The following is a 25,986-nucleotide window of genomic DNA, read 5'->3' on the forward strand; positions in this document are numbered from 1 at the left end:
CCTGGGGAAGCCGTGTGATTGTGATTACCACCTAAGCCCAGCAGGGAGAGTTGGGACAAAACACGCCACACAATCTAGAGCGAAGGAAAAAAAAGGCAGCACGGCATCGCGCAGGAAGGCACAGCTACGACCTCCGCTCCCCGGGGAAAACCGGGTTTCGCGGGGCCTCGCGAACCCACCACGTCCTCTCGCGCGAGCGCGTCAGCGCCGAAGCCTCGCGGAACGGCGCGCGCATGCGCGGGGGGGGAGGGCGCGCGCGCCCGGGACCTAGCGTTGCCCCTGGAAACTACCCGGCGCTTCTACAACCAGAGTCGGGTAAGGACTTGACGATTGAAGATGGCGGAGGACCTGGACGAGCTCTTGGATGAGGTCGAGTCCAAATTTTGCAGTCCAGACCCACTGAGACTGGACATGGTCGAGCGGCCCAGAGGCGGCGGCGGCGGCGGCGTCCTGAGCAACGACCGGAACCGGGCCGAGGCGAAAGAGAATCTCAGGTTAACGGGCGGGAGGGGTGGGCTGCTCCGGTAAAGCCTGCTCCGGGCCCCAAAGCCACCCCTCCGTCGCTTTACCCAAAGAAACGTACCCCGGCCCGCGACGTCCAGTTCCTCTTCCTGTTAGGGCCCAGACCCTCAATTCCCCACTCCTGGGGTAGCTCACACTTCCACTCGCCTACCTGGAGGATCCTGGCATCTCTTCCCAGGGCCCGACTCCGCCCCGGGCAAGCCCCAGAGCCTGGCTCCGCCTCTGAGCGCCCGCGCGGCTTCACGCTGCCTTGTCTCTCACCCCGACAAACCCCAAGGAGTTCCGCTGGGTGAGGGGGGCTGCAGCTTGGGCCCTCGTGAGCCCCGAGGGCGTCACGGTGACCCTGGCCCCCGTCTGTCTGAGCCGTTATCATCCCCTTTTGGGGTGCCCGGACTAAGAACCTCATCCTGTTCCCCTGACCCCATCTTCCAGGCAGAGCAATCCTTGGCCTAATTGTTGGAGGAAAAGATTCCATTTTATTGCATCATTAGTTAATTTTTTTTAATTCAGAGAATTGGATGAGATTAGCTTTATGATAAAAAGGGTTTAATTATTGACAACACTGTCTCTATTAATTCAGCCACCTTTCTTCTCCCCACGGCCCCAGCTAAGGGTCCCCGGGGAGGTCGCAGGCATCCAAATTGAAATGTGACGAATTTTCATTAAGCCTTGATTTTTAATCCAAAAAACTATCTTTCAAGTTTGTCAGTCATTTTTCTTATGTGTAATTATAAAATAATAGGACTTTCTTCTTTATCTCATTTCCCTTCAATCCAAAAAAAACAAAATTTTTGCCAGAATGAGTATCGTCCTTCAAAGTGATGGCTTGGGAGCCTCTGCGGTAACTCTTGCTTGAATCACTTGATAATGCTTGTGGCAGCTTTGGAACAACCCAAGAAAGTCATTCTTGTTCATTTATGGCTACATCTGTGGGTTTTGTTTTGTTTTGTGTATCTGTGATTTCCCAGAAGCATTACCCAACACCATTGCTACGCAGTTACTTCTGATGACATTTGCTTGTTTATAAAAATTCACCCTCAGAAGATAAAAACGTTGGAAAGAGTAAGGTTCAGAAACAGAAGTTCTGGAAGTTAGTTGAGTATTGGGCAGTGTTCTAAAAAAATAAATGTAGAGCCAGCTAAAATGACTGGGCTAATGCTCATTAGACTGTTTATGTAAATACCACTCTCATTAATTTGTGTATTATTGTCTTGTGTGCTGCAGGTGCCTTATGTACCCATTCCCAGCACATCTGTCCTCCCTGTCCCACAACGTTACCGGCAATTTCTTTTGGTCTTCTTATTCATTCCTTTGGGGGATGGAGAGAGTTTATCAAAGAGCCTTCCAGAGCCTGTTCATCTTAGGAGAACTGGTGCAGAGGAGCAGGATGTCTTGGAGCAGGCTGCTCAAAATGGAAAGGGTTACTAAGGTGGACAGATCCTCTCCAAGCACAGATCCTCTTACGCCTCTCTGCCTCTCTCCATAGCTTCTTGTTATACTACTGAAATCTATCCGTAATGCTTCTAGCACCCCCATGCCACCTTACTGCATCAGATTTTTCAATAATAAATTTATAAAAGCTGTAGCAAACCAGTACTGTTGTCATTCATGTGTTAAAACTTTTCATTTGTCAGTGTAGTTGTAAAGATAAATTATGCAAAAAGCAGCAACAAAGATCCTAAACCTAATAACAAATACAGTTCCTACCTGGTATATAATGTCAAACAAAAACATTAAAATTTTGTCCTGAGCCAAAGTTAATACATGAAAGTTAAGAACTACTTTATATTATGAATGTATTAAATAGGAGACGATCTGCCACTTGTATATTGATATAACTTATATCTCTTTTTCTTATAAGAGTTAAAATTCTGAAATTTTTGTCTCTTAAAATGGTATCTCTGCAAATAATAAAATAAATGACCATGCCACATCTGGATACCAGGGACAACTGCTAATATAAATGGTCAGAACGCATGCAATTTGATGAAGTGTACAAAATGATAAAGAGAATTATGCAATTCGTTTTTTTTTTTTAAAGCCTGATGTGGGTTGAACTGCAGTAAGAATAAAGTGGTTCAGGATGATACAGATAATATCCTAGATAATAAGCTATAAAATAGCCAACATTTATCGAGTCCTTCTGTATGCTAAGTGCCTTATATGTGTTATTTCATTTAATCTCCACAACCCTGTGAGGTGAATAATATTATTATCCTCATTTCACTGACCAAACCAAGACTTAGAAAAATAGTTGACTTGCCCAAGGTCATATTACCAAGTCCACCACGACATTGTACATCCACACCTAAGCTTTTATATATACCTTTCACATTTAATTGTGGGTTTCAAGTGTTTAGATTTATTTTACTTAGAGGGTATCTTTTATTTTTGACAGAAACTGTATTTTAAATCAAGATTCAATATAAGAAGCAAATTTAGGGAAGTAACCAGTAAATGTGTATTAACCTGTGATTAAGATTATTGTATTATAGCATAAAAAGACCAAAAAAAAAAATTACACTGTCCTTTAAAATTTGTATGCTTTCTCAACAAAATGATAACATTTTCCCTCCATTTCTATAGCAAAGCATAAGCAAGCAAAGGCATTATGAAATTGTGTGGTCTAAAAACAGACCAGAATCTTATGTCAGCTGGTAGCTGGATACCTAACAGTAGTGATTAGGTTGGTAAGATTTGAATGCATCTGATTCTCAAAATTATGAAATTGCATGAGAGGAGAACCCAGAGAGTACATCATGACAACCAGAGGAGAGAGTTTCTAGAGGCCATCTTTGCAAAATACTGTCATAAAAGAAATGGAAGGAATTGGTACCCAAATGTCAAGTGCTTCTGAAAGGTTAAAGAAGATTGGAACTAAGAAAGGCAATTGAATGTAGTGATTTGGGCAGTAGTCACTTGGAAGAAAGAGTTTCACTGGAGTAGAGGGATGTGAAGGCCAGAGGTAGAATATTACACCTGGAAGAAGTTTTAAATAGTTGTTTAGATCTCCTTTTTTTACATATAAAATGTCTGAGGTTCAGAGAAGTTACATTAATTTAAACTAGGTCAGTAGTTCTCAACTGGTGATGATTTTAGCACTCAAGGGGCATTTGGCAATGTCCTGATTTGTTTGATTGTCACAACTGGGGAAGGGTGTGCTATTGGCACCTAGTGGGTAGAAGTCTGGGATGCTGTAAAACATCCTACAGTGCAGAACAGCCCACTCCCTCTCCCTGCGACACACACACCAAAGAATTATCTGGCCGCAAATGTCGGTAGTTCCACAGTTGAGAAGCTCATTCAGGTCACCAGCTGACGCCAAATCCAGTACGCTTATAATGAAGTAGAAATAATGGATATAGACTACTCTTCGGTAGTGAGCGAGAGAGGGTGGCAGCTTCAAGAGTGTTTGGGCGGGGCGGTATTTCTTTGAAGAGGAAAGCATACTTAGCATACTTGTAAGTCAAGGGGAGAAACCAGTATAGAGTGGAAGATACTGAGAAAAAAACTTAGGGAAGAACTGAAGAGGTAAAACCTGGACATAGATGGAATCAGGCGTTCAGTATTAAGCAGCAGCCTCTGAATTTTCTTACATCAGGTTAAGTATCTTACTCTAAGCAGTATTGAAGGGCTGTAGTCCTGATGTAAAAGATTTCAGAGCAAATTTGTTTCTAGAAATAGAGTTAGATTGAAAAACCTGTCTTCTAAAACAAATCATTTAATGATCTAATGAAGCTGATGTACAGCATATGTAACATATAAACTCTAAAAAGATTTAATCTTGTTTAGTGTTAGGTGTATGGATTGCCCTAGATTTAATTCCAAGTCTCTCCTCCCACTATTTGTATGACCCTGGGCAAGTTTCTGAACCTCTCAGTCCCTTTTTATTCATCTGTGTAGTAAGTATTCAGTAATGTTAGCCATTAAATACAAATTCCATGCAGTAACAGTTTGTATCAGTAATCGTGTGATGGCTTTACCTGCAGAAGGTAAAGAGATAGTTGAGATACTCTGTCAAGCAGGTATCACTTTGTGTATGTGTGTGTGTGTATTGGTCATATGATTATATAAGCTTTGGCTCCTGTAGCAGAGAGATATGATTATTTGACTTAACGGTTGAACCCTTAAGGGGAAAATTAGATATATTAAAATTATCTTTGTTTATAATTGTCAGGTTGTACTTATAATTGTACATATTTTGTATTCTTTAAATAAGTAGTTGATGTAATTTAGAGAAGTACATGTCCAGCTTTCTCTTTAATACAATATATAGTTTTAAATGTTTCATTTAAAAAAAATTTTTTTGATATTTGGGGGGAGGTAATTAGATTTATTTATTTGTTTGTTTGTTTGTTTGTTTAGAGGAGGTACTGGGGATTGAAACCAAGACCTCGTGCATGCTGAGGATGTGCTCTACCACTTGGGCTATACCCTCCCCCCCCCAAATGTTTTATTTTAAATATGTAAAAGAACATATGTGAATTTGTACCTGATAAACTACATCTTTTTCTCAACAAACTTAGGCTATGTCCATAGCAGGAAAAAATTCACATCACATTTGTCCTCTTAGCAACTCTAATAATGGGCGTTACTTAATCAAAATTCTTCTGATACTGGCTGACTTTATCTGCACTTAAGCTTCAGCTGTTATCTTGTTTATTGTTTATTTTTTCAGATCAACAGAAGCATTTAAAAAAGAAGATGATCTTGACAGTCTTATTAATGAAATATTTGAAGAGCCCAACTTTGACAAAAAACACTTTGTAAGTCAAGTGTTATAAATGTACAGTAATGCTTTCCTTATTTCAAGACATGTTTAGAATAGTCTGAAAACTTACAGAATGCACAACTATCTATAGTCCTTTGATTTCTGAGAAATACAAAGGAAATTATTCCACTTAGATTTATAGGAGAAAAAATATTTAAAACTCTTAAGTGTATGTTTTGCTATTTATTTCTTAGCAATAATGAGAAATTAGAAAAGCTTTGGAAAAAAGTCAACTTACAGATGAAGCTGGCTACCTGTATTTATTCATAGACTCTGAGAATACTTTTCTAAAAGACTGAAAACAGCTTTCATTATAGGAATGTGCTCAGCATCGCAGATGCATTGCCATTGCTCTTCTCCCATGAACTAGTGAATAAGTTGGTAATATTTTAATTTTTTTAATGCTTATATATCTACATCAACTTTATAAAAGCTCATAAAATAACAGCTACCTATATATTTACTACTCATACTGAATGTATCTTAACATTTTGCCACATTTGCTCCTTGATTTTTTTTAAAGAAATAAAAATTATACTTTAAGAACTCTCCAAATCTTACTCTACTGCCTTCCTTCCCAGAGGTAACTATTATCCTTTCCATTCATACTTTTATAATTTTGTGTATATAACCATAAGCAATTTTAACTGACGTATCTGTTATCTAACGTCTGTTATCAAACTGCCAGAGTTTGTCTATCTACTTCCCTGCTGATAGACTTTTAGATTATGCTGAGTTGTTGCTCTTACAAACAGTGCTTCATGAGATAGCTTTACAAGTCCTTTTTTTTAACCCATGTACAAGAGTTTCTCTAGAATATATAAACCTAGGATGGGAATTACTAGGTTCTGAGGTGTGCTCATCTTCAACTTTCTACCCATTGCCAAAGTGTTTTCTAGAGTGTTTCACTTATATTCTTCCCACCAGCAGTGTATGAGAATTCATATACTTTAATTTTTACCAGTTTGGTGGGTGCAAAATTTATTTGTTAGATTTTGAGAAAAGAGACCAAATGGAAGTCTAAATTACAAGGACCACAAAGGAAAAAAATCTAACAAATAAATATAATACAGTGTACTGAAAATACCTAGGTAGTGGTGATGTTAAGGATATGGATATGGCCACTTATATTTTTGTCAGACTAAAAATCCAATGACCGGTATAGATCTTAAGGTCTGTATTTCTCAAAGCCAGAGAGGAGGAGAGTGAGAGAGATGAATGAAATACATGAGGGAGATTAAGAGGTACAAACTAAATGAGTCACAGTGATGAGATTTACAGCATGGGGAATATAGTCAATAATATTGTAATATATTTGTATGGTGACTAGACTTAATGTGGTCATTTTATAAGGTATGGAAATAGTGAATCACCATGTTGTACACCTGAAACTAACATGGTATTGTAGGTCAATTATACTTCAACTTTTGAAAAAAGAATCAAAAATAAAAACAAGTTAAAAATTCTGTATTTTGCTAAATTTAACATTTTCAATTCAGTGGAAGTAAATTAAAAAGCTAACGGCTGGGTTCCAGTCAAGATGGCAAGTAGTAGGACCATGAGCTAGCCTCTCCTCATGACTACAACAAAACTACGACTGACTGCTAAGCAACCATCGGGGAAAAAAAGACTAGAACCTGGCGAAAAAGATCCTCTTCAACTGGAAACATAATGAGGGAACCTCCGCAGGGCAGTAGGAGGGGCATGCTTGAGATATAATCGGGTCCCATATCCCCCAGGTGAGTGAACTGCAAGTTGAGGAATAATTAAGTCACAGAGACCCTCCTCTAGGAGTGAGAGCTCTGAGCCCCATGTCAGGCTCCGCAGCCCAGAGTTCTGGCATTGGGAGGAGGAGGAGACCCCAGGACATCTGGTTTTGAAGTCCAGTGGGGCTTAACTCCAGGAGCCCCTCAGGACTAGGGGAGACAGAGACTTCACTCTCTTGGGAAGTGCACGCAGAATTTTGTGTGCACCAGGTCCAAGAGCAGAGGCAGTGACTTCATAGGAACCTGCCCAAACCTGCCTGCTGGTTTTGGAAGGTCTCCTGGGGAGGTAGAGGGTGGCTGTGGCTCACACTGTGGACATAAAAGCTGGTGGTAGACATTCAGGGAATGTTCATCTGTAGCTTTCCTGGACGCTGACATCTTGCTTGGATCATTAGCACCAAGGCCTTGTCCCACCCAACAGCCTGTAGGCTTAAGTCCTGGGAAGCCTCAGGCCAAACAACATACTGGGTGAGGATGCAGCCCCACCTATCAGCAGACTTCCTGAGTCTATAGCCACCTCTAGACACTACCCACCAAAGGGCTAGGACCAAGCAGTGGGCAGGCACTAACTCCTCCTGCCAGGAAACCTACATAAGCCTCTAGGTCAGCCTCATCCACCAGGGGACAGATACCAGAAGTGAAAAAATAACAATCCTAAAGCTTGTGGAAGGAATCCTCAAACGCAGGCCAGACCCTACCCTGGGACCGACTGGACCCTGGCCCTTGGGTGACAAGAGGAGTGTACTGCTGGGACACATAGGACATCTCCCACAGAGGGCCTCTTCTCCAAGGTTGAGGAATATAACTAACCTACCTAAAAATACAAGTAGAAAGATAGGCAATATGAGGTGGCAGAGGAATATCTTCCAGGCCAAAGCATAAGATAAAATCCCAGAGGAAGAAATAAGTGATGGAAAAAATAGTCAATCTATCTGAGGAAGTTTAGAGTAATGATGGTGAAGATGTTCAGAGAACTCAGCAGGAGTATAGATACACAGAGGGAAATGAAGGTTGGAAAATATAAAGAATACCCAAACAGAGTTGAAGAATACAATTGCTGAAATGAATAATACACCAGAAGGAACCAAGATAGACTAAATGAGGCAGAGGAGTGGATCAGAGAGCTAGAAGACAGATTAGTGGAAATCACTACTGCAGAAATAGAAAAAAGAATGAAAAGAAATGAGGTTAGTTCAAGAGAACTCTGGGACGACATGAAGCACACTAATAGTCGCATTATAGGGGTCCAAGAAAAAGAAGAGAGAAAGGACCTGAGAAAATATTCTAAGAGATAATAGCTGAAGCTTCCCTAACTTGGGAAAGGAAATAGTCATCCACATCCAGTAAGCCCAGAGAGTTCCACATAGAATCAGTCCAAAGAGGAACACACAAAGGCATATAGTAATCAAATTGACAAAAATTAAGGATAAGGAGAAAATATTAAAGTCAGCAAGAGAAAAGCAACAAATAACATACAGGGAAATTCCCATAAGGTTATCAGCTGATTTTTCAGCATGAACTACAGACCAGAAGGGAGTGGCATGATATATTTAAAGTGAGGAAAGGGAAAACTTACAATCAAGGATACTCTATCCAGCAAGGCTCTCATTCAGATTTGATGGAGAAATCAAAAGCATCACAGATAAACAAAAACTAAAAGAATTCAGTACCACCAAACCAGCTTTACAACAAATGTTAAGGGAATTTCTCTAGCCATCAGACCACAAGAAAAGAGACCAAAAAGAATAAAGAGGAAAAAAAGAAGACTTAATAAAACAAACCCAAAACAGTTAACAAAACGGCAATAAAAAGATAGGTATCGATAATTACCTTAAATGTAAATGGATTAAATGCTTCAACCAAAACACATAGACTGAATGGATACAAAAATAAGACCCATATATATGCTGTCTATTAAGAAGATGTGGGGTGTATATGTGTGTATGTGTATATATGTATGTAATAATGGAATACTACTCAGCCATAAAAAAGAATAAAATAATGACATTTGCAGCAACATGAATGGACCTGGAGATTGTCATTCTAAGTGAGGTAAATGAGAAATACCACATGGTATCACTTATATGTGGAATCTAAAAAAAAAGGACACAAATGAACTTACCTATAAAACAGAAACAGACTCACAGACATAGAGAACAAACTTATGGTTACCAGGATGTAAAAGGAGTGGGAAGGAATAAGTTGGGAATTTGAAATTTGCACCTCTTGGGGAGCGATGGAAACATTAGCTATCTTGATTGTGAGTGGTTTCATTGGTGTATACATCTGTCAAAATTTATCAACTTGTACACCCGAAATATGTGTAGTTAACTGGACAGAAAACATACCATAATAAAAGTGTTTAAAAAAATAAGCTAATAGCTTAGTTGAATAATATGTCAACACAGTAGCAATGGTATTGAATACTCTGAACAGAATGCATCATAAATGCCAAATAACAATACTAAATAAAAAACTATATGATGTTCTTGTTATTCACTGATCATCTCAGCCATTCACTATTTAATAAGCACTACAGGGTGCGTGTCTGCGTGTGAGGCACTGTCTCTTCAGTTCAAGGCATTTCAGAAAGAAGGAAATACTTCTCTAATAGAAGTATTAGAGAAGAATACTAGATTGAAATTAAATACCTCTTATAATCGTGAAATAAACTTAATACGCTTCTTCTGTAACTCCCTTTTTGAAGGCATTTATCCAGTTTCCCAGACTACAAGGGAGAAAGCAATCCAAATAAACTTCTAGAGGAAAGCAGATCTACGTAAAACCTTGGTTGAGGGGAGGAAAAGAAGTGTCTGGGAACGGCCAGTCCTGGTCCTTGCCGGCCAGATTGTGCTCCTAAGAGTACTGCTCCCTTTCCTATTGCTTTCCCATTCTGCTGTATGTGTGGGTTTTTTTTAATTGAAGTAAAGTTGATTTACAGTATTATATTAGTTTAGGTTGTTGTGTTTCTTAGCCACTCTCAAACTCACACAGGAAAGCCCAAAAACCACAGCAGATGTCCCAGCGTGCCAGCTTTGAGTCATGAGCACGAGCCTAGAGGGGACATGGAACATGCTCCCAAAAACAGACTTACGCACATTATTATTTGTCAGATATGTGCCAAAATTCTTTCCAGTTCTGTTTAACATCAAAGAAAAGGGTAAAGAGAAATAGTAAAAAGAAGTATTTTTGCCTCCATTCAGTTTCCTCGCCTACTGGGTAAAATGAAGGCATGTTTCTGCATAGTTTAAATTGCCTTTTCTCCATCCCACTTCCTTTCCTTGGCGGTGGTCCTAGTATGTGGTTGGCTCGTGTTGTCTGATACCGTAGAGCAGTTAACACTTAATAAATGCTTGCTAACGATGATGTTAGGTAACTGTATAGGAACTACTGTATGGTTGTGCCTAGGTGGCTCTACATTTTCCTTGAAAGTCTAATGGTTGATACCATTCCATTTGATCAAAATTAATATTCCTGAAGTTATCCAGGAGTTTGGTTAGTTTATTTTTAGTTCAGGTGAGTACCATTCACAGCCTTTAAAAATAAGTCTGAGGTTTTTTTTCCCTTTTCAATTGAATTTTTCCAGGATGAAGTTTTAAATAGCAGATCCTTCATATTAAATCATTGAACTCCAGTATTAACTGAAAAGTTATAAAGTGACTCTAAATCTTACCATGCTAATAATGGCAATATATCAATTTTCTAGACTAAAAGTTAACATAGTAATTTGCAAATTCCTCAGGGAGGGCAACTTCCCTTTTGCCTTTAAAATGTTTTGATCATTGTTTTTATTTCAGAAATCTTAAAATGATAACAAAATTTTTAGTTAGGCCTTTTAAAAATATTCTTGTTATAAAATAAAGAATATTAGTTTTCATGTTACAGTTCTCTGAGTTACCTTTGGCCTTTTATTGTTTTGTTTTTTTAACAGAAATTAAAATCTAAATCTTCAGGTAACACATCTGTCAGAGCTTCCATCCGAGGTCTTGGTAAGAGGTAAGTTGGAATTGCTTTGGTGAATTATACACACTAGTGAGCGTGGTCTAGTAGATTTTGTTGCCGTTTAACAACATCAAACAACAAAGCAGGAGAAAGACCAATAGCAGTATTTTCAGTGTTCTTATGGTCTGTGACCCCTTAGTGTAAAGGAACTTGAATGAGAGGTTATTGCTATTGTAAATAATTTTCTGCAACGTAAAAAAAAAAAAGTGTGAACAGTTTCTCAAAATTAATGTTCTGTTACATTCTTCAGTATTTACTTTGTCCCTTACACTATTTGGCAAACACATTTTTTGTGACTCATTTTAACTCCTTGAGTGTTCCTGAATTCTACAGGTTATGTCCAATAAAGCATTGATCCTGGAATAAATACATCTTCCTTGAAATAGCTGGCTTGCTCAGGAAAATATATAATTTCATTACAAGAATATAGAGTCAATGAGCCCAATTAACTTCTCAAGTTTCTTTTCTCCCCTCTGTTGAACGTGTCTAGTTGCAGCCCAGTGTACCTTGGTGGAAGCGCTGTTCCGTGTGGGATTGGAACAAATACTTCACAGAGGTGAGATGTCAGAACTACATTATACTTTCCTATTAGGTTTTTCCAAATTGATACCCTGTTAAAACATAATTCTTATCATCTTGGCATCAGTCTGTTGCATAAAGAAAGGTGTATTTTATTAGCCAATCTAAGAACACTTTACCAAAGTGGTTATTATTCTTGGGTGAAAGCTCTTGAAGGCTGTGACAGTAGGGTATGTGTTGTTCATTGTGTTGACACTTTTCTAAGCTCCACTTGAAGTGCCTGGATCACTTCCATCCCAGCTTGGTTTCCAGAGGACACCAGGAGAGTGAGCTTCCACCTTGTCATTTTTCCTTCCGGGCAGTAGAAGGCAATGAGTCAGGCAGGTGACCAGTGCAGCCATGCGGCCACATGACGCGTTACCGCACTGCCTTGGCCAGTCAGCACGCAAGGCTGCTGGTCTTTAGGACCAGAGAGTTCTTAAGCATAGTCGCTTGATTTTACATATTTCAAAAGCAGAAACCCTCCTTTTGCTGTCACTTCCCCAACCCTCCTTTCACCCAGTATCTCCCTCAGTACCTCCTCTCAGGGCAGTCCTATGGTCCTGATGCCACCTACCCCAAGTGCATACCAGCCTCAGACTCCTAGCATATTCCATTCTCATTGTCATTAAGTGGGGAAAGAGATTGGTTTTAAACAAACCATTTTATTGTCCTGATACTTCTGACTCTATTTTTACAGAGGCCTACTTAAATAGATTATTATATTTTTGTCTAGTTATTTCTAAAACACTTTTTCATTTTCTGATTTTTTTAAATATTTTATCTATTATTATATTATTTAATTATTTCATTGGGGGGTGGTAATTAGGTTTGTTTACTTTTAGAGGAGGTAGTGGGGCTAGGACCTAGGACCTCACGCATGCTAAGCATGCAGCTCTACGACTGAGCTATACCCTCCCCCCATGGTAATTTTTTAAGAAAGAAGACTGAGCTATATGATTGGATGTTGACCACATTTCAGGAGAGACAGCTGTTGTATTGAATAATAGAAATGGGATCTAAAAAGACACAAACTGCCCTTAGAGACGAGTACAGCCTGGTTGCTGTCGGTCCCGGCTGACCTGTGTCAGCCCAGTCGGATTTGTCTCAGTCATTGCCAGACCTACTCTGCCTCGAATCCAGGCTTGTCTCCAGTCACCCTTGAACTCCAGCAGCGGTCCCCCAGTTACCATCCACTTCCACCTTCTGTAGTCTCACCCACTTAGAGGTATTAAAGATAATACCCCTAATGTGTTATTTTGAGCACCCTCACCCCATTCAAACAGAAGGAAAATGAGAGTTGCCATCTGCCTCATATTAACTCTGAACTCATCGTTTAATGCTTCACCAGTTTATCCTTGTTCTTTCCCTTCTCTTAGTTCTTTGACCTGCAGTTAGACCTGGCTCAGATACACTGCTTCCACTACAGCCCTTGTTAGCCTTCTACTTCCCACTTGTATTTTTCTGCCTCTGAATATTTTTACATTTATTCCTTGTCTAGAATGGCACCCCTTTCTAATGCATGTCCCCACTGTCTTACCTCTTAATTCATTTACTGCAGATTCATTTTCTCATTCTATTTGAACTTCCTTTTTCTTTTATTTTTCTAATATTCACTGAATGCCCACTGTGTCATAAGGACTAGATGCAAAAAAAAGATAAAACAACTGACCAGTAGAGAAACTGATAAAGAAGCAAATGATTGTACCCAGGACATGAAAAGAAAAGGCTCTGATGACAGAATACGTAAGTTCGGATATTCACTCCGCCTCTTATCAGCTGTGAAGCCTTGAAGAGGGATATGATCTTATAAAACCTAAGTTTCCTCACCCATAAAAACTAAACATACTTTATGGAGCTATTGTAAGGGTTAAGTGAAATAATACATTAAAATTATGCCTGTGTTGAAAAAGACAGCTGGCTACCGTTGGTACACTAGTTTATCATTATTCGTGGAAATTTCTCCTCTGTTAGCAATGCCTCACATGTTATACCTCAGCTGCAAGAATCCTGTATTCTACTTTTCCAGTTTATCTCAGGAAACACCTATGTGTTTACTAACAGGTGCCTTCTGATTTTAAAAATGGTCTTTAAGACAATATGTTCTGTTTTACTACCAAAGAGTGAATGTTAAGCTCTTCTTTTATACAGCATATTTTCGCACGTACTTTGATATAGTTCTAGCATGGAAGAGTCTTGTTGTAGATGGAATTGCAATATGTGTCCTATCATATAATATTGGTCCATGAGAATGCCAAAATCTGTCAAACCCCATTCCTACCTTCTGCAGAGACAAGAAGGGAAAACACATGGAATTTGCATATATGCACAGGTAAATGTTCACAGTTCTTTTCTTCTTCACCCGTCACAAGGATACTAGTCATCACCTATCCTCTTCATGGTAAAGATCAGCACCCACAGAAAGATAAACACATATATGTTCATGTGCATGTAAAATACTGTATGTGTGAAGTACTTCATACTACCCAGAGCGTATGTATATGTGTATGTATATTGGTTCACCAGCTTCACAGGAAAAAACAAGATGCAGATAGAGCAAGAATTTTTAAGCCCATGTTACTTATAATTGAGGAAATCGAGGTCCTAGTGTTAAATTCATCAATCACACACTAATTAACCATGTGCATGCTAAGTCCTAGGTTTTGAGTGAACACATAAATAGACACTTCCCTCCCCTCAGTGAGCTTTCAGTATAGATGAGGAGAAAGACTTTAATTCCACAAATAACTATTTAATTTCCACAGAATATGTAATGTGAAGGGCAAGTACAGGATACTATAAGCATAGATAGTTGGCATCCTAACCAATATGAAGGGTTAGGGAATGCTTTCCTAAGCAAATAACACTTAATCAGATTATGATATGACAAATGAAGAGGAATTAAGCAGAGAGGAGACCACTGGAGCCGGAGGACATACCATGTTAGATGACCCCTGAGCTCAAAGGAGCCAGGGTGTTGGAGGAGCAGAGAGCAGCCAGGTGAGCTGGAGTATAGTGATGGGGAAGGAGTGGCTCCCGATGGGGCTGAAGAGGTAGTCAAGGGACATTTGGTTTGGAGTCCCTTGGAGACTTTTAGAAAAAGTATGTTCTATATGCAGTGGAAGACAATGGGTTGGCTTTTTTTTTTTTAAGCAAATAGGGGTGACAAAATCCTATTTGTGTTTCTAAAGAAGGCCATTTTGCTTCCTGAATAGAACATAGATTGGAAATTTGAGGGGCAAAACAGGAGAGAACACAGGCAGACCAGTCAACAGGTGGTAGTTACCAGTGGTCCAGGAAAGAGTCGACGATGGCAGCTGTGACCTGAGTGGTGGCAGCAACTGTAGGGAAAAGGTGTGACACTTGGGATATTTAGAATACAAGATTTACAAAATTCAGTGATTAAATGGCTGCTGGAGGTAAGAGAGAAAGTTGTCAAGAATGACTCCCAAGTGATGTGCCTTGCCCAAGTCAAGGACTCTAGTGTGTAACTTGAGTCCTAGTCCATTGTGCTTTCTAGTTTACCAATTTGCAGATCATGTAACGTATATAAGAGGGAAGGATCTTAGCTGCTTTTGCTGTTGTAACTACTGTTATTTTCCAACTGCCCAAACCGCCAGACTCCCTAGTGCGCTGTGTAGATCTGACAGGGTTTAACTGAGAACCACGGAGTCTGTGTAGAAGACTGTATTGGGCTGTACTCTGGGCATTCCCACCATAAACATCTTTAAAACAGTAAAGATTTTTTACTACTATCCGGATAAAAAGACAAAGCTGTTGGTGACACCTTCATGTTTGTATTTTCTCCACATTTTAGAGGAAAGTTCTGACTTTCATGGTAATCATGATTTTATATTAGGTATATTTTTAATATATATTTTATAGAAGAAAAAATTATTTAAGCCCTGAAAATAAGTACTGATTTACATGCCCAGGCATAAAGGAAATTGAGTCTGTCCTGCTATTTTCATGTGTTATATTTGTTTGATTCCTGAATAAAGCTCTGTTTCGAGAGTAATCCCGAATGATTTTAGACGTAAGGATTTGAGTCTTTTACCCATTTTGTGGAAAGGAGAAAGTAGTAGCAGGAAGCTTGGTAGCGTTAAAAAGGTACAGATAAAACCAAGGCATTGTTTTCAAGCCAAGTTGAATTTTACTCTCCTAATTATTTTTTAAACTACTTGCAAGACTGGATTATTCCATAGACTGGTACTAATTATGATCTAATAGAGTGAATCGTAGCAGCAGAATGATTTCTTAGCTGCAAGTCAGTTTTATTTTTCTCAAAGGACAGTGTTTGTAGGAAAATGTGGTAGTGTGAATGGATTTGAATAAACTACTAAATTTTAAGTTAAATTAAAAAGCTGTATTTAACATTATGGTTGAAATTTTACACATACAAAATGTCAGGAAATTCTAAATTATAGTTCCCACCACAGCAGTAATTCAGCCAAATTGCACATATGTATTAAGGCATTAAAGTTAACACCCTGTGCAATCATGTAATAAACTACATATGCATAAGAAAGCAAGTTATGGCAGCTTTGGGAACCATCATTGTACATTTCCTGACTTGTACATTCAAAATCCAAGTTCAAGTGTGTACATATGTAATTGTGTTGAATTTTCGTATGTACAAATACAACTTCATAAATTGCTAACAGTTTAAAAGAAAATATGGAATTGCTTAGGAAACTTGTATAGATTTTAGATGTTTAGTTATTGTGATTAATATTTTTAGAAATATAAAGCATTTATCCTTAAACTTTCAGGCTAGTATATTTGCAATTTCAAAGTTAATGTAGCTGAATTTTAGAGAGAAATAAGAGAAAAAAATCTAATGATGGGTTTTATTTTTTAATTGCAGAAGTATTATATGCTTATTGAAAAAAATTAAAACAAAAGTGAAAAATGTTTAAGGAGGAAGATCATACTCTCCTTCCCTCCTCTGCATTCCCACCCCTCCTGAGGTGGCTAGTGTTAACCACGTGGCATTTACCTTCCGTATTTTTTTCCATGTTCTTACAAACTTAAAAACACCTATACAGGAAATTGTTTTCAATAGTTGTTACTACTAAGAATAGGATCATACTACATATATTATTGTGTATCTGCTTTGTGCACCTCTAGGTCAGTAGATAAATCTAATTAACTCTCTTTATCAACTGCTTCATATTCCATGGTTTAAATACACTGCATGTTTTTCGGTCTTTTTCCTTTTTGATAGCTATCCAGGTGGTCTCATGTTTTTTGCCCCTTCAACAATACTACAGTAGAAATTCTTGAGAGGTATGCCTATATTATGGTGCTTTTATTTGTATGTAATAGATTCCCCACACTGGGCTTCCTAGTGCAGCAGCTAGGTGCAATTATAATTTTAAAATAATGCCAAGATTTTTCCCAAAAGATTATAGCAGTTCACATGCCTACCAGACATGTCTGAGAGCGCTAACTGTTGCCAAGTTAATTGGTTTAAATACATATTTCATGGTTGCTTTAAATTTTAATTCTTTAGTAATATTTTAACCTCCTAACAAATGCTTTGTGCCAGGCACTATTATAAGCGCTTTATCAATATTAACTCAGTTGGCTCCTTATAATAATCCTGTGAGGTGTGTAAGTTATTATTATCCCCATTTTACAGATAAGGATAATGAGCCACAGAACAGTTAAATGACTTAACTATAGTTACACAGCTAGTGAATAGTGGAATCAGCGTTTGAACCTAGCCTGTCTCATCTGTGCTCCTAACTGCTAATCTGTGCTGCCTGTAGTAGTAAGACTGAGTATGTTTTTAGGGTTTTTTCTTTGTTGTCATTGGTAAGCACTCTCTCTTTTAAGTATTTGACCATGTGTTGAAAATGTTTTCTTTCACCCTATTACTGATCTATTCACTTTGTTTTTGGTATCTTAAAAACTTATTTCCTTTTAATTTTTAGATGATCAAATGTATGTATGTTAATAATAGCTTTTAAATACTTCGAACAATGGAGATTTCTTTAAAGTAAGTCATGGTTATTATACAAATCAAATTGTTTCCAGCAGCAGTTCATAACTTACTCTATACTGTCATTTTACTCCTAAAGTTACTATGTAGCATGTGAATCTTGAGATTGGCATTTCAATTCCTCAGGGAGTCACTGAGTACCTGTCATGTGCCGAGTATGTTCTAGAAGCCCTGCCCTCTCTCCTCAGCAGCATTATGCTCTTCACAGCATCTTTGCCATCAACATACAAACATGCTCTTTTTCCTTCCTTCTTAAATATAACCTCCCCTAACCCTACTTCCCTCCATTTAAAGAAACTGCTTAGGTGAACTTTCTCAGTGAGGCCTTTAAAATTACAACCCACTTCCTCCCAGTGCTTCTGATTTTATTCACTCTACTTTTTATTTCACTTGAAGCATTTTTTACCTTCTAACATACTATATCATTTAGTTATTATGTGTATTGTTTGTTTCTTCTCTCATTAGAATCTAAGTTCTGTGAGGACAGACTCTCACCAGCACATAGTAGGCTTTCAGTAAATATTTTTTAAATGAGTGAATGAATACATGTATGCCAAGTAGTAGGGAAACAGAAACAAACAAGATACTATCCCAGCACTTAAGTGGCTTATGGGAGAAACAGATTCATTTCAGTAAAATATAGCAAATTCTAATAGAGGCGTCCTGAGAATTTCATTAGGAAGGGAAGCATTTAAGAAAGTTGGCTTAAGTGAATATCTCCCTCAGACACAATTTGAAAACCATTGAAAAATGTATTTGACTATACATTCACATTTTCAAATAAAAATTAAGGGCTAAAAATTAGGAAACTATGTATTTCATGCATTTGGGGCTCCCAAAATCTGTGCCCCAAAAAAGATCTACACATCCATTTTTTTTTTATGTCTAAATATACATGTATGCATATATGTATCAGTGTGCAAGATCTTAGTTAAATACGTAGGTTTATGCAGAAATTTAACCTGAAAGTTCAAATAGATCATCTGTCCTTTACTGTAAAAATTTATAGTCAGATTCATCTTTGCTTTCCTTTGGTTTCCTCAGTAACCTGTAATACGCGGTGTATTCTGTGAGTAAATCAGCATGTTCCCATGTGTAATCACCAGTGATTTCTAACGCACAGGGCTTTTTCTCTGACCAGAGCGTGTGACCGCTTGCGCTGTGTAGCCTGCGACTTCTGGGTAGTAAGCTACGATGACCACAGGTGGGACAGATCATGCGATTACCTGTTTTTCAGGTATGTTTCTAAAGAACTTCAGTCTGTGAAAAAAAATGTACTTGTTACAACTTTGTATTTCTTAGTGAGCTATAATGTCTCTTGCTGGACTTGGCCAGATTCTGTGGTCTCCATCTCTCTGCTGTCAGCCTGGTTAAGGATGTGTTACTTCTGGGCAAAGTACAGAGTAGCCTTCTCACTGATTTTCCTGCCTACAGTCTCTTCTTTCAGGCCACCCTTCCCTTGCTGGGAATTAAAGCATAACTCTGAGTATGCCATTCTCCTGCCCAAAACCTTTCTGCTAACAGAACGATGTCCAAACTCCTTAGCATGGCATTCAAGACCCTCCAAGATCCAGTCCACATCTACCTGCCAGCCAGCTTTGTCTGGTCTGTCTACCTTTGCAAGGTTTTAGCTATGCCAAAGCAGTCAGTGCTCCCCTTCCCTATGACTTTGTGCAAACTCTCCACCTCTCGGGGTACCTTCCCACCATTTTATCTCCCTAAACCTTACCTGTCCCTAGGGGACAATGCATTGCGCATCTTCCATGATTCCCTTACCACTGTCTCAACCTGGAAGTGGACTCATCCTTTCCCGTGTGTCCACAGCACCTGTACCTATGACAGCACTTACTGTAACAGAAGGCTGAAAACCTTAGGTTGCTATGTGTCTGCCTCCCTCCTTGTGGCTGGGATACTGTCTTACTCATATTTTTGTAATTTGTACATTGTAGACGTTCAGTGAACACCTAACGTTTTTAAGCTATGAAAATACATTTGAACTATACATTCACACTTTCAAATAAAAATTAAGGGCTAAAAATTAGTGAAGTACATATATCATGCATTTTGGGCCCCCCAAATCTGTACCTAAAAAAAGACTATTTTCAGATACAACTAATCAGAATTATTGCAGCACTCTTCAATAACATAAAGAAAAGGGTGAGAGGCTTTCTTCACACCTCTTCTGGAAGCCTCACGTAAATCTAGTTCCCTCTACTGTTAATATAAAAGTTTTTCAACTTTTCACATTAACTGCTCTGAAAAATCTTATGAAAACTTTAAGTCCTCTCCACACACACAGAAAAATTCAAATATGCAAATACATAGAAAAATTACAATTTGAGTGGTTTCAAAGACCCCAACACAAATAAAACCTATTACAGTCCCAAAATCCCAGATCAGGAGCTCCTAGTCTCTGGGTTTGTGTTAGCCCACTTTTTAATCCTGTAGTGGGAAAAGTTAACTTTTAATTTCAGGTCTATTTTGCCTTTTCTGACTTCTCTAAACCCTCTGCTATATATTTTCTTCTGTTTAATCTAATGAGTGATCAATAACCACATATGCCACCAAGATGAAACATCAATTTTTGTAAAACTAGTACAAGATGATAGAATGCATACCCCATCAAAACTGTGGTGAGCACAGGCGTGAAGTGAGCTTATTGGTGATTCAGTTGGTACGTGAGGTACCTCAGTGTTACCAAGAACATCGGTTGGTTTGCTCTAGGTCGATAGCAGCCCGGTCTAAAAAAATACATACTTTCAGATAAAATAATGAGAACTAGAATATTTAATACACTATTAAAAATAAGTCACAGTATTTATTGTTACTTGTTTTACACACTATACTGAAGACAGTATTAATAACAGTGAGTAATTATTTAAGTCAGTAGAAAATACCATCTCGGGGCCTGTGATGCTTAGGAGTATTTGGGGGGAGAGAATGGAACCAGCAAAAAGGCTGTCGTTCACCATCAGGATAGAAATCATTGATGTGATTTTTTGTAGAGTTTATTAGCATTTTTTTTCAAATCAGACACTATTTAGTACATAGTCTGTGGCATTGTTAGGTACTGGGCTCACAAGATGAAAAGGACCCAATATCTGCTCTCAACTAACGCACAGCTCTGAGAAGCAGGGCCATCCTGTTAAGCTGTGATCAGTGTGGAGGAGGAGTAAGGACCACGGGACAAGGCGGAGCCACCTCACCCTGAGGTGGCAGGGGAGGCCGGTCTTCAAGAGTGAACAGGAGTCTGCCTGGCAAACCAGATGGACACTGGTATTCTTTTAGGAGCTATTTTCAAAGGCACAGGTGAAACCACATGGCATGTTTGGCAACCTAACAGGCAGTTTGGACTGTGTGAAGTTTTGGATACAAGAGAGGAACTTGGCAAGAGGTGAAGTAAGAGAGAAAAATCAAAAAGAGCAGAGCCAAGGAAGCAGTACTGAGGAGTTTGGACTTGATTCTTCAGGCAGTGGGTGACCATCGAAGGTTTTTAATGGGGAGAGATCTGAATAGTTGCATTTTTTAGAAGATTACTGACTACTTATGGGAACCAGTCCAGTTTAGAATCATGGGAATTGGTGAAGGGTTGCAACCCAGTGGGAAAGAAAGAAAGATCTGAATTACAGCAGTGAGGAAGGTAGACAGGAGTAAATGTGTTTGAGAGAGATTTTAGAGGCAGTCCTGAATGGAAGCTGAGTGACATGTATCACCCAAGATAATCCTGGACTTCTGTCTTAATTTACAAAGATGGGCCATGATACTGTCCTAGATGGAATTTAAGAACAGATTTGAAGGAAGAGTCTGTGTTCATTATGGGAGCTGTTGAACCTGTGGCTCCGAAGCTCAGGTAGGAAATATAATCTGGAAAATGGTAGTTGAAGCCATGAAACTGGATGATAACCCAGGAAGGTGACTTGGAAGCCTGTCGGTGAATGCAGAGTTAAAGGACCACTTAGTTAAGATAGGAGATGCTTTGATGTTTATATTGTGGGGGGTAAGGAAGACATGGGAAGGGGAGGTTATGTGAGTAACAAGGTCCTAGAGGCTTTGGGTCCAGAGTGCTGAAGGAAAGTGAGGCTTGGTTAGGAGGAGGAGGGCCTCCTCTGTGCCTGGGTGGAAGGAGGTCAGATACTGATGTCATGTGTTCAGGAGGAGAGCTAGGAAATGGAAGCCTTTTCATATCGCATGGCCTGATTTTGTGAATGAAGATGTGATCTGCTTGAAAGTAAAGAAATAGAGGGGAGTTGCAACACTTGAGAAGGGTGGGGAGGGAATAATCGCTGGGGAAACCAGAAGTAGGTGGTGACCTAAGGCAAGTTAAAAGGTTTGCAGAGTTATCATTGAATGCCCAGCAAAACGTGGGAGCTGTTTGTTTTTCGTGGTGCCAGTCTGCACACTGATTATACAGTGAAACCCTTTTTAGAAGTTTGTTTTATTGTTCTTATCTTACAGTTGAGAGCAGTAAGTGAATACTAGCTTTGACAAGTTCTAGAATTTTCTAAAAGAAGTACAAGCTATACTTGACTATCCTTTCATAATAGCTAAGTAAAATGCTCTTATTTTCCTGTTAAATCATGTGTTTCCTTTATGGGAAATAATGAAATTTTCTTTCTGAGCTTTTAAGATATGTACTACTTGAAATGTATTCATTAGTTCCTTGGCTATTCTTGATTTTTATTCCTAAAATCTCTAGGATTCAATCAAGCGTCAGATATTAAGTTTGTCAAAATATATTGCAGACTGAATAAAGTACACTCCTTCTTTTAACCATTTAGTTTCCATTAAACACAATTAGTTTTGTTTGGCTTTTTTCTTTCTGATAAAACTTACTCAGTTATTCCCCTATCTCACTGTAACCTTAGCTAAGTCACGTAGCTGGTCAAAGTTTCTATTCCTGAAGTCACAGTTGGCCTGCAAAATCTCTCAGGTTTTGTTAGGTTCTAATCTTCTAAATTGTGCCTGAATTTTGTGCAACAATAAATGTGGTGCCCATTTGGCCACCAGAGGGCACTTTGCGTCCTGCCTTCTATTGCAGTGACATCAACAAGTAACAGATAGCGCTGTATTTCTTTTTTTTTTTTTTTTTTTTTTTTTTTTTTTTACAATTTACACTGTATTTCATCATTTCCCTATGTGTTCTTCTTCATCAATTCACTTTGAATTTTTTCATTTTTCTTTTGCCATGGAATATTTACACAAATTCAGTTATCATGAATATTATAATTGATTTTTAATTAATTAAACTTAAATTAACTTCTGTAGTCTTCTTTTATAATAGCATCAGTCAGATGGTTATCTTTTTTATGCTGTTCCTGCCCGTTGATTTAATTATGTTAACGTTATTGACATTTATTTCAGGCTAGGCATTTATTTTGTTTCTGATAGTGTAAGTAAATAAGCAGATCACTGTAATGAATGAGATACAGTGTGAATTCAACACATAGAAATAACAGGCACTTTAACTCTATTAATGAAAATTTTCTATAGTTGATCCACCAGAAGCCTGTTATCTTTATGCCTCTTACATGCCCTCCATTTGGCACATTGCAGGCTTTTAAAACATGGCCCAGGTGAGTATATGAGGTAGGAGATGAAGCCACCACTCGTGCTGTGTCATCTCTGATGGGACAGATCGGTAAGTCTTCAGCTCTTCATGTCATTGTGTTCTACAGGAGCCTTAATAAACAGACCCAGAGGACCACCATTTAAAATACTGAATACCAAGGAAGTACCCTCAGAAAGAGAACACCGAAGTATATCTTCTATTTTTTGTGTGAGGGCACCAGGTAGTTTAGTGTTCAGATGTTGTAAAGATAGGAAAATAAAGCAATTAGAACTTCGTTTTTGTTTTTTTAAGTCATTAAGCACTGAACAAAGGCACTATGCTGAAACCTTCTTGTTTTACTAATAGGAACAATATGCCAGAATTCCACAAATTAAAAACAAAGTTGGTAAAGAAGAAAGGAACACGGGCATATGCCTGCCAGTGTAGCTGGAGAACTATTGAGGACCTGACTGACCTTCAGACTGATCATCAGCTTCGTTGGGTTTGTGGTAAACACTGAGAATACAGACTCTTCACATTCAGACAGACGCGTCCATGAGAGCAGTCTCCATTAATCATGCAGTATTTGGGTAAAGGTGCACAGCCACATCATGCCCTTGGTAACAGACAGGGAATTTCATTTAATGGCTGTACGGCTTTTCAAAGACCAGATGGACTTGGGAAGATAATGTGCTTTAACATTTTGGAATTATTTCTTGTTGCTATATGGACATTTCACTTAGTAAGTAAGATAACACATTATCCAAGTACTTTGCTAGCCTATCTCCTGTTAAATAGAAGTTTAATTGTGGAGTTTCATACATAGCCATTCAGTAGCCACTGCAGTATTCCTGACCACTAATACACTTAGCATAGACGTTCCTCGTCTATAGCAGTTAAAGGGGATAAAGCCGGCTCATGCAGGGAGGCCCTGGAGGGGTGTGTACATCACCTCCTCCGGTCACATCTGCAGTTATCAAAGGTCATAACTTAGGTATGTCAGAGACCGTGTGGTCAGTGGCTAATTGAAGGGTTTTGAGAGTATAGGTACATTGTAAATGAAAACACTGCCTATATCTGATCTTACTTCACCAGTTCAGAGTGGTACTATGCATAATAGTATGTATATATTACCAGTTTTAGCTTATTTCTCCTTTTGTTCATTTAGATATCAAAAGTTAATTTAGTTTGCTATTTTAGCAGATATTTATATATAAGAAAAATTTGACACACCTAAAATCACAAGGAAAAGTTCTAATACAGACAGGTCACTGTTGGATTTTCCAAGTACATTCTTTAATGCCCTAAAACTCCATCAAATAAAGTGAACAGCAAGTAAGATATTTTCTCAGTCAGCCTGTGCATTTTTCTGGTAGGATCAGGCTGATACACTATTAGGGGAGTGCATGAAAAGAGAAATAAAGCAAAGCTGAACCAACAGGTAGCCTGCTGGGCTCCTTCTTTGATGTCACCACGACTTGAGGAACCCTGCAATAGCAGCACACTCGGAAAATCAATTGCCTCAAAACTACCAGCTCTCAGCCCCATCAGGAGATTCTCGGGGCTTTCCAGTCTTCCAATCTGCCAGAAGCTCTTTACCACATGTGTCTCATGTGGTTCAGATGTGTGACAGAAGGCTTGCTGAAAGGGGGTAATTGAAGCGAAGTTATGATCTGCTTAGTCTTATGCTGAATCTGTTCCAGCCATTTTACTTAAACAAAGAAAGATCTGGTCATTAGAATCCTCCTACCCATGACACATTTGCATAGCCAGTTAAGTCTAGAATTCCAACAGACAGGTCTCATTGTGGCAGAAGCTCATATTTTTGTATTAAGAATATGTTTACAGACCTTAACTTTCAATAAAAATTTTTTACTCCCTAAAATTTTATTTCATCTGTAATTGTATCAGGAACATAGGGGAATTTGGATTGAAGTCACCCATTTCAAAAATCAGCAGAGCAACAAGATCCACACATTGAGAACCTCATGGAATTTGGCACATTTAATCATAATGGTGATTTTTTTTTTTAGTTTAAATGAGCAAATTTACTAAATTATGGATTTGAAATATTTTCCTCTTTTATTATTTCATCATAATTATCCTGTAACTTGTATGTGTTGTCCATGATTGGCATTCCATAACAGGATAATTATAATAATTCCCCAATGTCAGAAATGTATAAATGAATTCACATTTTGTTGGCAATTTACTTTATAAGCTTTTGAATATTGTCCAATTTTTAATCTAAAATGTAGAAAGAATACTATTTCTATACAAATGGATAAACTTTATTACCAGTTGAATTTAAGCCAAAATGCAACTATTTTAGTATCAATGTAGAAGAAAAGTATAGTTGCTAATCAACTATAATTTTAAAATGCAAAATCTGTACAACTTTTGGAACATTTTGTTGATTTGTTTTCAATATTTATCATTTCTACCTTTAGCAAGTATCTATTTTTTATCAAGCCAGGTAGCTATTTAATTTGAACTGTATTGTACTCAGGCCCTTACCTTGCCTAGAAGTGAATAAATAATAGTTTTACTCTGTATATAGTTACTTTGTTTAATAATAAAATACTCATATGGGGATTAATTTGAAATAATTTTTGGTAATTTGTTTTATTTTTTAACATCTTTATTATGGTATGATTCGTGTACAGTAAACTGCACATATTTGAGATGAAGAATTCGATGAGTTTTGATAGATGTATACACCAGTGAAACCACCAACACAATCAAGAGAGCTAACATTTCCATCACTCCCCAAGAGGTGCAGATTCTCAATTTACCCTCTTCTACCCCTTTA

General features: G+C 38.3%; 1 protein-coding gene across 7 annotated transcripts; it reads left to right on the plus strand.

Moving 5' to 3' along the window:
• Nucleotides 1-221: 221 nt before the first annotated feature.
• On the plus strand, nucleotides 222-25,783 carry C25H8orf37 (chromosome 25 C8orf37 homolog). 7 transcript variants are annotated; one of them, XM_032468317.1, is made up of 8 exons: nucleotides 222-494; nucleotides 5,201-5,288; nucleotides 10,991-11,055; nucleotides 11,552-11,617; nucleotides 13,910-13,951; nucleotides 18,768-18,863; nucleotides 23,180-23,199; nucleotides 23,302-23,682. In XM_032468317.1, the coding sequence occupies exons 1-8, from the start codon at nucleotides 337-339 to the stop codon at nucleotides 23,535-23,537; spliced, it is 771 nt and encodes a 256-aa protein (XP_032324208.1). In that variant the 5' UTR covers nucleotides 222-336; the 3' UTR covers nucleotides 23,538-23,682. The 7 variants fall into 7 exon arrangements, with proteins under 7 accessions (XP_032324208.1, XP_032324214.1, XP_032324211.1 ...); XM_032468323.1 differs by having other exon boundaries at nucleotides 23,180-23,264; nucleotides 23,541-23,675; XM_032468320.1 differs by lacking the exon at nucleotides 23,180-23,199 and having other exon boundaries at nucleotides 23,541-25,783.
• The last annotated feature ends 203 nt before the right edge of the window (nucleotides 25,784-25,986 follow it).

This window comes from Camelus ferus, chromosome 25 (genome assembly GCF_009834535.1).
Source record: "Camelus ferus isolate YT-003-E chromosome 25, BCGSAC_Cfer_1.0, whole genome shotgun sequence".
NCBI classification, from domain to species: domain Eukaryota; kingdom Metazoa; phylum Chordata; class Mammalia; order Artiodactyla; family Camelidae; genus Camelus; species Camelus ferus.